The 13,595-nt window shown below is 41.8% G+C and overlaps 1 protein-coding gene across 1 annotated transcript in view; it reads right to left on the bottom strand.

Moving 5' to 3' along the window:
• PLA2G4F (phospholipase A2 group IVF) overlaps positions 1-13,595 on the bottom strand; it is a 45,907-nt gene that overhangs the window by 13,540 nt on the left and 18,772 nt on the right. The window contains exons 4-13 of the mRNA XM_084846529.1: positions 12,137-12,262; positions 10,505-10,545; positions 9,682-9,724; positions 8,817-8,883; positions 7,030-7,199; positions 6,837-6,950; positions 5,369-5,406; positions 3,375-3,510; positions 2,513-2,649; positions 1,287-1,509 (exon numbers count right to left, since the gene is read on the bottom strand). Coding sequence (XP_084702655.1) covers positions 1,287-1,509; positions 2,513-2,649; positions 3,375-3,510; positions 5,369-5,406; positions 6,837-6,950; positions 7,030-7,199; positions 8,817-8,883; positions 9,682-9,724; positions 10,505-10,545; positions 12,137-12,262 — 1,095 coding nt within the window. The remainder of the gene's footprint in view (positions 1-1,286; positions 1,510-2,512; positions 2,650-3,374; positions 3,511-5,368; positions 5,407-6,836; positions 6,951-7,029; positions 7,200-8,816; positions 8,884-9,681; positions 9,725-10,504; positions 10,546-12,136; positions 12,263-13,595) is intronic.

Below are 13,595 nucleotides of genomic sequence, written 5' to 3' on the forward strand. Positions count from 1 at the left end.
AGGAACGCAAATGGCGGAGGCCGTAGCCGCCGCCATTTGCGTACGCGGTTTTGTTTTGTTTTTGTTTTTTTTACCCAGAGCCCTCCGCGGCCAGAAATCCGGCTGCGTACGGCCCTGGCCTGGGCCTGGCCGGCTGCTCCGCGGAGCCGCCGCGGAGCACAGTAGGCCGTTGAGGATTCCGGGGGGAGGACGGGATCGCCTCCCCCCCGTCGAGGATTCTGGGGGGAGGGACGGAACACCTTCCCCCCACCATGAACAGAATTCGCGAAAAGGTAAGTGACTTTCGTACATCCCTACAGGTAGGGAAGTCCACTCCTGTCAGCTCAGCTGCATGCACCTAAATCCAGATCCAACTGTTCCCAAAAAGGAGGGAGCCCCATGTCACAGTTTTTGAATGGGTATCTATTTGGCCTTGTATGTAGTATATTTCTATTTCTGTGTTAGGTTTTATTCTCTCTCCTGTTTAGTTCTAAACTGTTGGAGTAGATCAGTTTCCTTGCAGTGGTTTCTTCAGTCTTTTATGGTTTGAGTTATATTTTTATCAGCATATTTACTTATTGACACAACAGCTATTGGTTATTTGTAATAGTTCCTATTATGCTTTTAAATTGTTATATTTAATTTGTTATCTTTTAAAATTGTTTTATTTAACAACTTGTTACATTTAACCATTTATATAATTATATATAACATAGTTATATGTTTATAATATATATTCATATTAATATAAACCATATTTATATGTTTATAAATATGTAAATGATTTATGAATATACATTGTTATATTTAACCATTGTTATATTTAACAAACTCTTATATTTAATTATGTGATATTTGAGATTTGTTTCATGAATCGTTTTTTGAATGTTTTTATGAAAACAGTGAATGCAATCCATATTTGTTCCAAACTTCCCTACAGCGTGAGGGAACACAAATAATTTACATTTATCTAACAAGAACAAATTTGAAGCCTATGCAAGAAACTGAGTCTGTTGATATGGTACAGATACTGAAGCTGAAGCTCAAATATTTTGGCCACCAAATGCAAAGAGAAAAGTGAATGGAAAAGACCCTGATGCTGGGAAAGATTGAAGGCAAAAGGAGAAGGGGACGGCAGAGGATGAGATGGCTAGATAGCATCACCGATGCAATGAATATGAACCTGCGCACACTCTGGGAGAGAGCGGAGGACAGGAAGGCCTGGCGTACTGTGGTCCATGGAGTCAAGAAGAGTCGGACACGACTTAACAACTGAACAACAACAAATGTTTCCTAGAATTTCTTACCATCTGTTGCAGGAAGTGCTCTACAATAAGTCCCCACAGGTCTGTGAACGACACTTTCCGTCCAGCATTCTCCATTGCATTCAGCTCCTGAAAGTAATATTTCAGCCGCTCTGAAGAAAAAGCTGCTACTTTACTGCTGGACATCTTATCCTGGGCATTGTCAATTGGGCCTCGGAGATCTTTCCATGACCATTCTGGGTCTTGGTACAACATTGACATGCACCTGTAAATATTTTCATCAGTAACAGAACACATGAAACTTCTACATCAAATTCAAGCTATGCATACTATCCCATAAAGCAGCATTTAAATAATAAACACAGATTCCTAAGATCCTACGGAATCCTATAGCATAGTGCCTTCTTGTGTGAGACTTTCTGGAGAATAATATCCAATATTCAGAAGCGGAGAGATTAATAGCCTTAAGTTTCATAGAGGAAGTAAATTATTCTAGAGAAATACCTTATTTTTTGTTATTATACTTCTATACTTGCTGCATAGTCTCCACATACTATTGTGCCTCTGAAAAACATCTCTAACTCAAAACCTCTGAACTATACTTGTTATATCATCCATTACGTTAAGGCTTTTACTTGGATAATACAGACATGATTCAGGGCTTCACTGTAAAACTTCATACTTCATAGAAAATCCACGGAAAAAATTAACTTTGCGGAGAATATTTGTTCCCACAGTCCAAATGTACTCCTTAAGGGCAAAAGCTGTCTTAAGTTTATTGAAATGATCGCACATGAAGCCTCAACCTGAGAATTCTAAATTGAGGGAAGAGGTGAGGGAGTGATTTAGAAAGTGAATAGTTAAGATTGAATCCTAGCCAAGATTCAATAACAAAATAAATCTAGGGGGAAGCAGTACCCCTTAAAGCAACTGGCAAAAGAGGAAAAGCATTCATCGTGTGTGTGTGTGTGTGTGTGTGAGAGAGAGAGAGAGAGAGAGAGAGAGAAAGAGAGCAAGCACAAATGAACTTAGTTGAGAATCCAATTTTAAAATACATATTGAAAGAGCACAGTTTTGCCCTTAAGGCTGATTGAAATATCTTCATTGAAAAAACATAAGCTTTTGTAGGTAATTATCTGCTTCATCAGATGTTAGAATGGGACACCATCTTAGCAAATTCTCCAAAAAGCAAAACGAGTTCCTATCACAAGAGCTTTTATTCCTATCTCTTTTCAAGAAACGGAATAAGAATTGTCACTATCACATACCATGTAGAGCCTGAGATCCCAGCGAGATACGTGATACAGTCCAGAAGATTTAGCTTCTGAAGCCCAAACAGGCTGCCATAAAATGCTGTCAGTGCTCTCATCCCTCCACCAGATCCTAAGATTGCTACAACAGGAACCTTAAAAGGGGGGGGGGGGAACCACAGAATATAGGTGAAGAAAATTCAGAGTATTATATATGTTACAGACATATACACATTCCTATTATTATACTAACAATTTGTAGCATTAGTATAATCATTCCTATGATTATACTAATAGTTAGGGCACAATCCTACTGCAGTGATCACTGCAGGGCACAATCCTACTGCAGTGATCCTCCAAAATTGGAGGCTTGCGGGCATCCTACGCAAGTCAGGAAGAGCGGTGGAGATTATCTTTGCCTCCTTGTCCTCCCTCCACGTATTTTCACTAGATGGGCTTTTCTGCCCATCTAGCGAAAGTGTATTGGAGGGAGAGGGAAGGAGGTTGGAGGGGTCTCAGAATAACTCATATCCTGCCCTCTCCAGTCTCCTCCCCACTGAAATGCCTCCTTTTCATCCTCTCCGAGAGGCAGCCGGTGTGGTTCATTCCACGCCCGCTGTAAGGGGGAGGCGGAAGGAAGTTGGAGCTCCAATTCCCAGCTCCAAGGTCAGAGTGCTGTTTCCCTTAACCACAGGGGCCATAGGATCGTTGCCTTAACCAATAAAGGCTTTGGATAATTTTATAAAAATGATGTCATGAAGGAAGAGTCATCATCAAATCAAATCAAATCAAATGAGGCATGACATACATAAAACAAAAGGTATGCAATACATTCATAAATATTAAAATGCCTCATTATTTTATTTCTGCTAAGCTGTACCTCATCTTTACTGGGGTCCTCTCTCAATCTGAGTGCCTTCTTTAGTGCCTTAGATACTACTTCCTTCCTCTTGTCCAAAAATCCTCGCTCTTCTTTACAAAGATCAAAACCAAGACGTACATCAAGATCCCCTGTGCTGGTTTAGAGAACAGTGTTAAAGGGAGAAAAATAATGAGTATGTATATCTTAAAGCAACCTCCGCCCCCGCAAGGGCTTTAATGCAGCCCTCCATGGATGCCCTGACCCCACCACCACCGGATTTCTCTCTCTGTCTCTCTGTCACACACACACACACACACACACACACACACTTCTGTGCTGCCTGTACTCTCCACTCTCTCCTCCAGAGATAGTTGGACAGCTCGCTCTTTCTCGACCACTGCTAGCAGGAAGGAAAGAGCAATCTGTATCAGGACAGCTGGAGGAGTAGATGGAGAGAAGGCTCTCCACTGCCTCCCCCAGAGATCCTCACAGATCATATATGCGTATATATGTACGTATGTGTGTGCGTGCGCGCGTGCACGCGTGCACTTGTGTACAGCCCCTGACCCCCAAGTCAGCATCACACATGGCCCTCAGGATGGAAAAGGCTGTGCAACCCTGCTTTAAAGGCTCCAACCCCTTTTAAAAATACTGGAAGTATGCATATCAAATGTATCAGTATTAATTCTGAAAAAGGAAACAGCTGAAACATTCCATGAAAAACAGATTCATAGGGGAAGGGGCCAAGGTCAGTGGCAGCACACATTTGGCATGCAAAAGGTCCCGTGACATCTCCAAGCAGGGCTTGGGGAAAAAACCCTGTTGTAAACCCGAGAAGGCCGGTGCCAATTGGTGTAGAACAGGAGCAGGCGACTTGTGGCTCTCCGGATGTTTTGGCCTGCAATTCCCATGATCTCTCACCACTAGTTATGCTGACTAGGGCTGCTGAGGGTTGTAGTCCTGGAACCTCATGGGGGAATGGACAGGCTTTGGATCCAATAGAACCAAAGTCTTCCTTGCCCTGTCCCCGAAATGCCCGGTTTTGGGATACACCACAAGAAGCACTGCTGGCAGTAGAGTTATGCCTGTGGATCATTCCACAAGTGTAACTGGAGCTATTAGGGCAGACGTGCCCCCAAATGGAGCTCCTTTCTGCCGATGAAAGGGCACCTCCACTCCATCCTAACCCCTCCCTTCCCAGCAAATCTGGGAGTTAAGATTGTTGAATTGTGCTTGTTCACTGAGAATGCCATCTGAGCAGATATCCTTCAGAAGCACTACAGGTTTGTGACAAACTCAGCAAATGGGGCGCTGAAAGCCTGCTGGAGCTTCGTATCCTGGCTGATGCTTAAAATAAATGCAAAAACCTCACAAACAAAATAATCAACACAAAATAAAAATAATCTGCTATAGCTGAGAGGGGGGAGTCCCTTGCTCTACATTTATCACTCTGTGTGACGAGTACAGCTAATAACGTTCTGAATCTGTTAGATTTGAGTGTCTCAAGGGGCCACAGAAGTTTATTGGAAATAAGAGTTCTTTTCGAACACCAAGAATCTCAGGGCAAGAAAACTAACTGCCAATGAAAAATTAAAACAGATTTAAGTAATTACAAGACAAAAAGCTACAGGTTTTAAAAAATAAACTAAATCATGGTTATGGTACAAAAAAATGAAATATACGAATAGGTAATAGCCATACATGCAATGCATTGGAAATGCATGAGCAGCTGAAGTACTCTCCAAAACATTTTTCTTTTTAGCAGCTCTGACAGCCAAATGGAAAACTAGTTTTAAAACTAAACACCTCTTCTACATTGGGGGGTGTGTAGGAAAAGCTCCCAAACAGCACTTTTGATGCACAGGGTTTTCACCCACACAGGGAAATATTTTCTTTGGCTCACAGCTACAAATCCAGCAAAGGAAAAGAAAATTATGCTCCTAGAAGAATCTCCAGGTTTTGTTTGTAAGCACAAGATAATCTTTCTCTGCAAAGAAGCATGACTCACTCACATTTCTTCAGCCTTCATGTGTAAATCCATGCTTAGCCCCTAAGAGTAAAGATAACATACACTGAAAGAGGTTGAAGGGAAAATAATTAATGAATCCATACTCACCTCATTGACTAGGTAGTGAATATATGTGGGCCCCTTAGTTCCCTACCCACCCCGGTCAGGAATCAGGGACTTTACTTTGGCCCAGCTTTGTTGAATCTTACCCCAAAAGCAACAGGAATATAGAACACACGTCCCTAGGCAATCCCACCACTTCAGGTGCTTAAATGCAGAAAACATGAAAAGGCCAGCCAGCAAGTTGGCCTTGTGAATTTCTGTATGTGTGCATGTGTGTGTGCATACGTGCATGCATACATGATACTGTTTGGTGGCAAAGGACTTGGAAGAGCATACAATAGCTGTATACCTTAAGTCAGGCCTGCAAAATGTGTGACCTACCAAGCCAAACACAATCCATGACACCGACTTCAGCCTTTCAGGTTATTGACAATTCCCATAGTTTCATAGGCATGCTATGGCTAGTGGGCAGCACTCAGTCAAATGGGACACAGATTGTGCAGGCCTACCTTAGATAAATAGAATCTAAGCCTGCCAGGAGCCTCTGATGTTCACCCACCCCCTGCCAGCCCAGCAGAAGCTGGGACTGGACTTCACTCCCCTAAATCCTGTCCAGGTATATATTGCCCCAGCCATGGGCTTTGAACACTTAGGTTAGAGGTGCCAAGATAGTGATAAATCATATCCAGGTTTACTTACAAGGAGTACTTTATTGAGTACAATCAGCACACAGGCGTACCCAATGGTTGGATCAGACAGCTTCTCTGAACCCCGAGCCATGGGGTTCAATGGGTTTTATACCATACATGTCAGCAATGAGGCAGCATGACAGCAGCAAGCACCCCCAAACGTTCATTCCCAGCATAGACTAGCCGGGCTTAGTTCTCAGCACAGCCACTTGCAGCTTTAAGACAAACAAACTTTGCTTCCCAGGCACATCTTGATTCACTCATTAGTATGGAATGTGCTAGGCTGTGCTACTGGCCCTTTGACTCATCTTCACATGCTCAGAGGCTTACTAGCAAGGAAATTGCACTCATAGGCCCCTCTAACACTACAGGTGACTTGGTTACGCTCCTGGGGCCAATACAAGGTATCAGAATTTCTGAAATAAAAAGTAACCCTAATTACACCAAGACATTCAGTGCAGTGTTAACTTAGCTCTTGTCTGTCCCACATTTTAGGAATATCTATATCCAAAAGACAAATCATAGAATCATAGGGTTGGAAGGAGCCTACAAGACCATCAAGTCCAACCCCCTGCTCAATGCAGGAAGCCTGATTCCCAGGTGGTCTCCCATCCAAGTACCAACCAGGGCTCACCCTGCTTAGCTTCCGAAATCCTTACAAAGAAAAGCTTCCACCAGAACCATCAAAGAGTGCAACAGTGAAGTAAAAATCGGTATTACCTTCCCTAGTGGAACACTCACATCAACTTCCTTTCCCAGAGGAAGTGACTTAAATGGAACAGTCCCTGATCCAAGAACTGTGCTATGCTTTTCGAAGTCAGGACTCACTCCATCCTGGGAATAAACAGAGTATATTTCATAAAGAAAGCAAGTCTGTAAGCCTTCTAAAATGGGGTGCATGGCCATTTCTCACCTGAAGGACTGTAATAGTTTGTTCTAACTCCACATCCAACTCTGAACACATCTCTTTGCCTACGTGAAAGATAAATGGGATCCCACAATTCAGATCAGAGTCTGGTTTGCAAGGGATGCTCAACTGCTTCTCATAGGCTCCTGGAAGTGAAAGCTTGAATTGACTGCTTCCTAAAGATGACAGTGAGAGATTTAGGACATATATTGTCAAGAGAAAAACAGTACAGTGCATAAGTAGAGACTACTATTATAAATGACAAAGCAACCAAAATGTCAATAGCAAAATGCCATGCTCTTATATCATAGATAAGATCTTAATCACTATTTCATTGATATTAATGGATTAAAATGTTCACTTTGGTTAAAGTAATTTCACCAATTTGAAACTCTGAATTTTGAGAAGACCGAAGACTAGTTCCTCCTCCACACATTAATTTTTTTCTAGAGCCAGCGTGGTGTAGTGGTGAGAGTGCTGGACTGAGAGCCGGGAGATACGGGTTCTAGTCCCTGCTCAGCCATGGAAGCTCACTGGGTGACTTTGGGCCAGTCACAGACTCTCAGCCCAACCTACCTCACAGGGTTGTTGTTGTGAGGATAAAAGGGAGAGGAGGAGGAGGAGAATGTAAGCTGCCTTGGGTTCCTTGCTAGAGGAAAAAAGGCGGGATATAAATGCAATAAATAAATAAATGTCTAGGTATGCTTGTCTAGGCAAAGAAGTTGACTGAGTAGTAGTAGCAAATTTCCATATTACTTCAGAAACTTGTGGGAATAAACACTTTTGTCCTAAAATGCAAGAAAACAGATATTCACATCCTTCTCTACAAGACTGGCCTTGCCATTAAGCAGATTGAGGCAGTTGCCTTAGGCAGTAGATGCTGGGCAGGATGACAGCAAGGTATTAGAGGAGAAAGTTGTGTGCCATTCAGCTGCTCTGTCCCCCTTTAATCTAGCCTGCTTCCTTCAGGTGCAGAGAAGGATGCAGTCTCATAGCTAACATTGAAGAAAGATTAAACAACCAGTCCAACTGGCTTTTGTACATGGAATCAGACAGGACTCCATCTTGTTCTTCACCTCAGGAAGCAAAATGTCTTTAGCTAGTCCTACTTCTCTAGCAAACATTTATGCTGGGCAAATAGATGAGTTAGCATCTACTTTATTTTATATTGTATTGCACTTGTGGCAATGCTACCTCCCTAAGAATAACACATACATTGCCCCGAGGAGGGAAGAGCCAAAAGAGAGTGGTGACACAACTGAGACAGAAGGTAAAATGGACAAGTATAATCTTCCCAATATTACAGGTGGGGAGGGGTGAGGGGAGCCATAGAGAAAGTGGTTTTTCCAAGTCCATCCAGTGATCCCACAGCTGAACTGAGAGTTAAAATGGAGACTTATTCTCACATAGTTCATACACTTAAGTATTTATCCAAAACAGGTCAGAGGATGCTCACTAGAATGAAAGTAATTTCTATTTATTCTAAACATAATTACACATTCACACCAACATAATGGAGCACAAGGTTGAAGGCTACACACTTGGGGTTCAAATGTTTACCCATCCATCTCCATCTTCCCTAGGCCCAATTTTATAAAAGCCCCATCTAACTGATTATGCATAGTTCAGAACTATGACTATGATAGTCATCATTCCACTGGTACTTTTGAGAACCACCTGCCTTTTATTCACCTCCATTAATTCAGAGAATGCCCAAATCAAAGCACAGTCACAGTTTTATCTACTTTGAAATCATGCTGGGAGTAGGGAACAGAGCAATAAAACAAACCTACCCTGTTCTCTCAGCTTTGACTTTTCATCTTTGTTAATTACCCCTTGCAGGCGAAGGCAAGGATAAGCCTACATGTTTAAAAGAAAACATTAAATGCTTGTTTTGAAATATGGTTCATTGCACAAATATGTTTTAGTATAGTGAATGTATAATAAAATGGTTCAAGGTTGTATCAAATTTATTACTTCACTGCCTAGATAACTGCTCCTAACAAGGAGAGGAATAAAAATTGTTGGCAAGAATAGTTTCTGCTCAATCAATAATTGAATATTCTGTATGAACTAATTGTGCACGTAAGCCATGTCCAAGATCTTTTTGCAACACACAGGGTTGCTACAGCAGACAAGTCAATGTGGAAAGGGTTCCCTGAAAGCAGAAAATATAAACACAATTTTTCTAGTGAGGGCTTGGCAACTGGCAGTCTAACCATTCAATCTGAACCCAAGTGGGGCAACATGACTACCCAGCTGCCAGACTCCTTTGTGAGGGACTGAGAAACAAAGACAAGTAGGCCAAATGAAAGGAAACCACACTAGCAAGAGGGAAGTCCTCTCTCACATACTGCTGTCCTCCAATCTCTCTCTCTCTCTCTCTCTCCATCCATTTAAGATAGCACAAAGGGGAGAAATATTAGGAATGTAGCACCTGGATTTGCCAGCAAACACTGCAGGGGGGAGGTGACCCTTATCCCCCAACACTTACACACAGCAGTAAACTAGTTGCTGACCAGTGCTCTAATTTCTCTAGCAGATGAAAAACAGAAAATGGAACTCTCATCTCATGAGTACATACCCTGTTTAACTATGGAAATCCATAATAAATAATAATGCCCAAACAGATAGCCATCTAATTTTCCAAACACTCACCACAAGGACTCTATTTGTGATAACTTCACCAGGAGCATCCAAACTATAAAGGTAAATTATTGCCATGAACAAAAACAAATTAAATACATGTATTATTTACTCCCTCTTTAAGCTTTCATTTCTAGCTTGTCACCAGAGAACTTGCAACATGCAAGAACTATCCAAATGGTCTGTAGCAGAGGTGGGGAACCAAATTCAATTTCAGAGAGGTTCTCAGGAGCTGCATTTGAGTGGTGGGTGGGGCTGAAGGCAACGGGGGTGGCTCAATAGTTTTGCAGTGCAAATAAAAGTATCTACGTTGTCTTTGGCCAGTGGACGTCTCCCTATGAAGTGCCCCACAAAATCCCTGATATATTCCCTGTAATATTGTTCTTCTTGATACTTTAGTATTTTTTTCTTTTGTAATATCTGTTATTCTGATTTTGTACTTTTCATTGAGGTCTGTATCGAATAAGGAATAGAAAGTTAGAAACCAACATCAACCTCTTCCCAGTTTACTTGTGATGTCAAGAATGCTACATAACTATGTCTGGGTGAACCAGTATAACTGTTTCTAGTTTGCTGTAGGGGGACTTCCCTTATTTCTAAATGAGGCTTTGTTGTTGTTCAGTCGTTCAGTCATGTCCGACTCTTCGTGACCCCATGGACCATAGCACGCCAGGCCTTCCTGTCCTGCGCTCTCTCCCGGAGTGTGCTCAAGTTCATAAATGAGGCTTAAGAACCCCTAAATTGGTTAAGATGTTTTAGAGTTCAATGGCACTTACTTCCTAATTTGTGTTTAGGACTGCAAACTTTGTGACACTGAAAATATAGCAGTTCTCACCTTTTCTCCAGGAAAAACTCTACATCCAGCTCCTCTGTGTCCTACAAATATATAAATATCTTATTAACATATCATATGCAAGCATAGGAACAAGACTATAAAATAACTAAGGACATATTATTTTTAGATCACTTTTAAATGCAGCACTGATCTGAACAATAGAATTTTAGGTCTTAATTGTATACATTTAGATGCCAGCTTAAGACCTTCCTCTTTAAGCAAGCATTTAATCATTAATATGTTGCTTGATTAATTCTACTGCTGGCTCCTCATTTTTTTAATATTTTAAATATTTTTATTGTTTAATATTGTATTATTTTGATACTTTTATTGTTGTATTTTCTTGTTGTATTTTTGGTGTTGTTGTTGGGTTTTATGAATGTAACCTGCCCCAAGGGCATTTGCGAGTTGGGCAGAATACAGTTCAAACAAATGAATAAATGTGAGATTTCTTTTCCAATTGGACAACTTCATTTCTGTCTCAAATGCATCATCATGCAAAATCAAATGCAAGTTTAATAAACAGCACCATAAACCTAAGATCCAAGCAGTAAAATTCAGAGGTTGCACAAGATCTGCCTATCTTCGCAGTTTTACAAACAACATTACCTTTATCTTGCCTGAGAATTATATAAGTCTGAGGATTTGTCACCAAGGAGACATGAGGACAAGGCCTTGAGCTCCTCATTACTTTCACCACAGGGACAATTGAAAAACTGGACGATCCCGTGGCATTCTGCACTAGCTCCAGCTTCCAGACCAGCCTTAAGGGCATATATGACCAACGTCTTGACTCTATAGCCCGTAAAGCAGCAAGATAGCAGTTAGAGCAATTGAGTAGGGATCCTACGTCCAGGAGCCCCAACAACAGGTAGCACCCAACCCCAACAAAAGGCATGTGGGGCAGTATTCTCCACCAGTTGCAGGTTCCAAACAGACTTCAAGAAGCACATAAAGCACGTTACAGCATCCAGGCTAAAAAAAATGTATTAATGCTTGTTACAGCTGATTAAAAGCACTTCTGGCCACAGCCCACCTAGGCATCCAGGAGAAAAGCTGGATTCAAGAAAAAACGTATCTGTGAACCTGATTTTTTTTTTTTTTAATGCACTGAACAATGAAAGGGCTTGTTGGGAATTCTTCAACCTCATCTGCAAGTTACAGGAGGGGGGCAGCGTTGCAGTTAGTCATGGCCAAAGCTAGTCTTGGGATCTCTATAGCCTACAGTGTGTGGTTTCTTCCTTCCTGCTTCACTCCTCTTCCTTCCCTCCCTCCCTCTCTCTCTCTCTCTCTCTCTCTCTCTCTCTCTCTCTCTCTCTCTCTGACCTCCTCCATTGCTGGGAGCATATGGCTTGCTCTTTCTCGCTCCTGCCTGTGTAAAGGAATACAAAAGAGACTGAACAAACTCCTTTTGAAACCCTACACTGTGCCTGCATCTGTATGTGCAAGAATACTTGTGATTAAAGCTGTTTTCTTTCCTCCACTAGAGGAAGAGTGCGGTCTCTTTATTTTTAGCCTTTTGTGTGCATGTGGGACTGGTAAATGCCATTGCATTTTGCCTTTTTGTTTTTCTCTGCTAACTACCTTTCTAACAGGAGGCAGCAATACCAAGTAAATCCCATCAGGACTAACCTCTTTTAACTTGAAAGTGTTTTTCAGAGGACGGCCTGGTTCAATCCCTGCCACATCAAACACGACAGAAGTAAGTTCATCACTTATAAGAACATCTTTATCAAAGAGTGTCAACTCAAGAATGTTCTGAAACAACAGAAGAGAGAGGAGAGCTGCAACAGTAGGGAAATAATAGTGTGCATTAAATGTTATATTCAAGGTAAAAACTCAACTCTTTTCAGATAAAAGAAAAAGTTCAGTGTGGATGTACTGGGCTTTGCATTTTTATAACATCCCCATTTATCAGACTTTCCATCACAGATTTTCAAACCAGTTTGTTTTATTAAAAGACAATATAGCCTTACCTAGTTGCCCAAATTCCTGCTCTGCTGCTAGCAAAATATATAAGTCCTGAACAAGTCACTTAAATTTCCCAGCCTGTTTCCACGGTTAAGACATAGGCCCAATACAGATGACCAAGTGGTGTGTTTTCTACAACAGATTTTCTTGGACAATATTAAAGAAAGCACAGTGAGATAGTTTCCTGCCACACATTCTAATGTGTGGCAAAAGAGTGGGGGCCTTATTAAGGATTAAGGCTTTCCTACATTAACCACTGGGGGACTGTCTCCACAGTTGATTTGCTGCGAGTTGGCTCCATTTCGAGGTCGTTTGGGGCACATAACATCATGGCCATCCCATAGCCACCCTGGAGCTTTTTGCAGAAAAAAGGGATTTCCAGAGACTACTTTAAGTCTGATTCTTTTCCTTAAGTCAGGTTCTCTGTGATATAGTTGTTGTGTGCCCCAATCCCCAGATTTATCCCGAGTATGCTAGCCCTGCACAGGGGTATGCCTTTCACCATGACCCTATCAAAGGGTGTTTCCCGCCCCTGTGTTTCCCAGCACAAACCAATTAGTGTCTAGTCAGAAGTAACTCCCATTATGGTCAATGAGCCTTGTCTCCTGAATGCCCACATCAGAATTTACAGAGATCCCCCTCAATCAAAATAGCACATTTTAAAACACTAATTTCCTAAAGGCTGAAAGCTATCTAGAAGCTGCGATTCTTCATTGCTTGGTTTCTTGCCATTCGGAAGTAACTAATTTGCACCTTCGACCCTGGGCTGCATCAGGTTAGAAAGAGGGCTGGTTTCCCATCCCTGTGTTGCCTGTCCCTGTCTTTCACAGCCCAAACATGTGTGTGTCTACTCAGAAGTAACTCCCATCGCGGTCAATGAGGCTTGTTCCCGAAATGCACACTCCAGAAGTTACCAAGATCCCCATGCGTCAAAATAACACATTTGGGAGCCTTAATGTTGAAGCTGCATATCTGTGATATTTGCTTCCTTGCTTTTCGGAAGTAATTAATTCACAGCTTCAATCCTTTGTAGCATCGGGAGCTTCAGTGGAAAGGAGAAAGGGGATTAGAAAGGGGGCTGGTTGGAACCACGGTGCTTCAAGTATTCAGAGGGTTAACT

The sequence above is a fragment of the Heloderma suspectum genome, chromosome 1 (genome assembly GCF_057233095.1).
Source record: "Heloderma suspectum isolate Gila_16-S chromosome 1, 16-S_ref, whole genome shotgun sequence".
NCBI lineage: Eukaryota > Metazoa > Chordata > Lepidosauria > Squamata > Helodermatidae > Heloderma > Heloderma suspectum.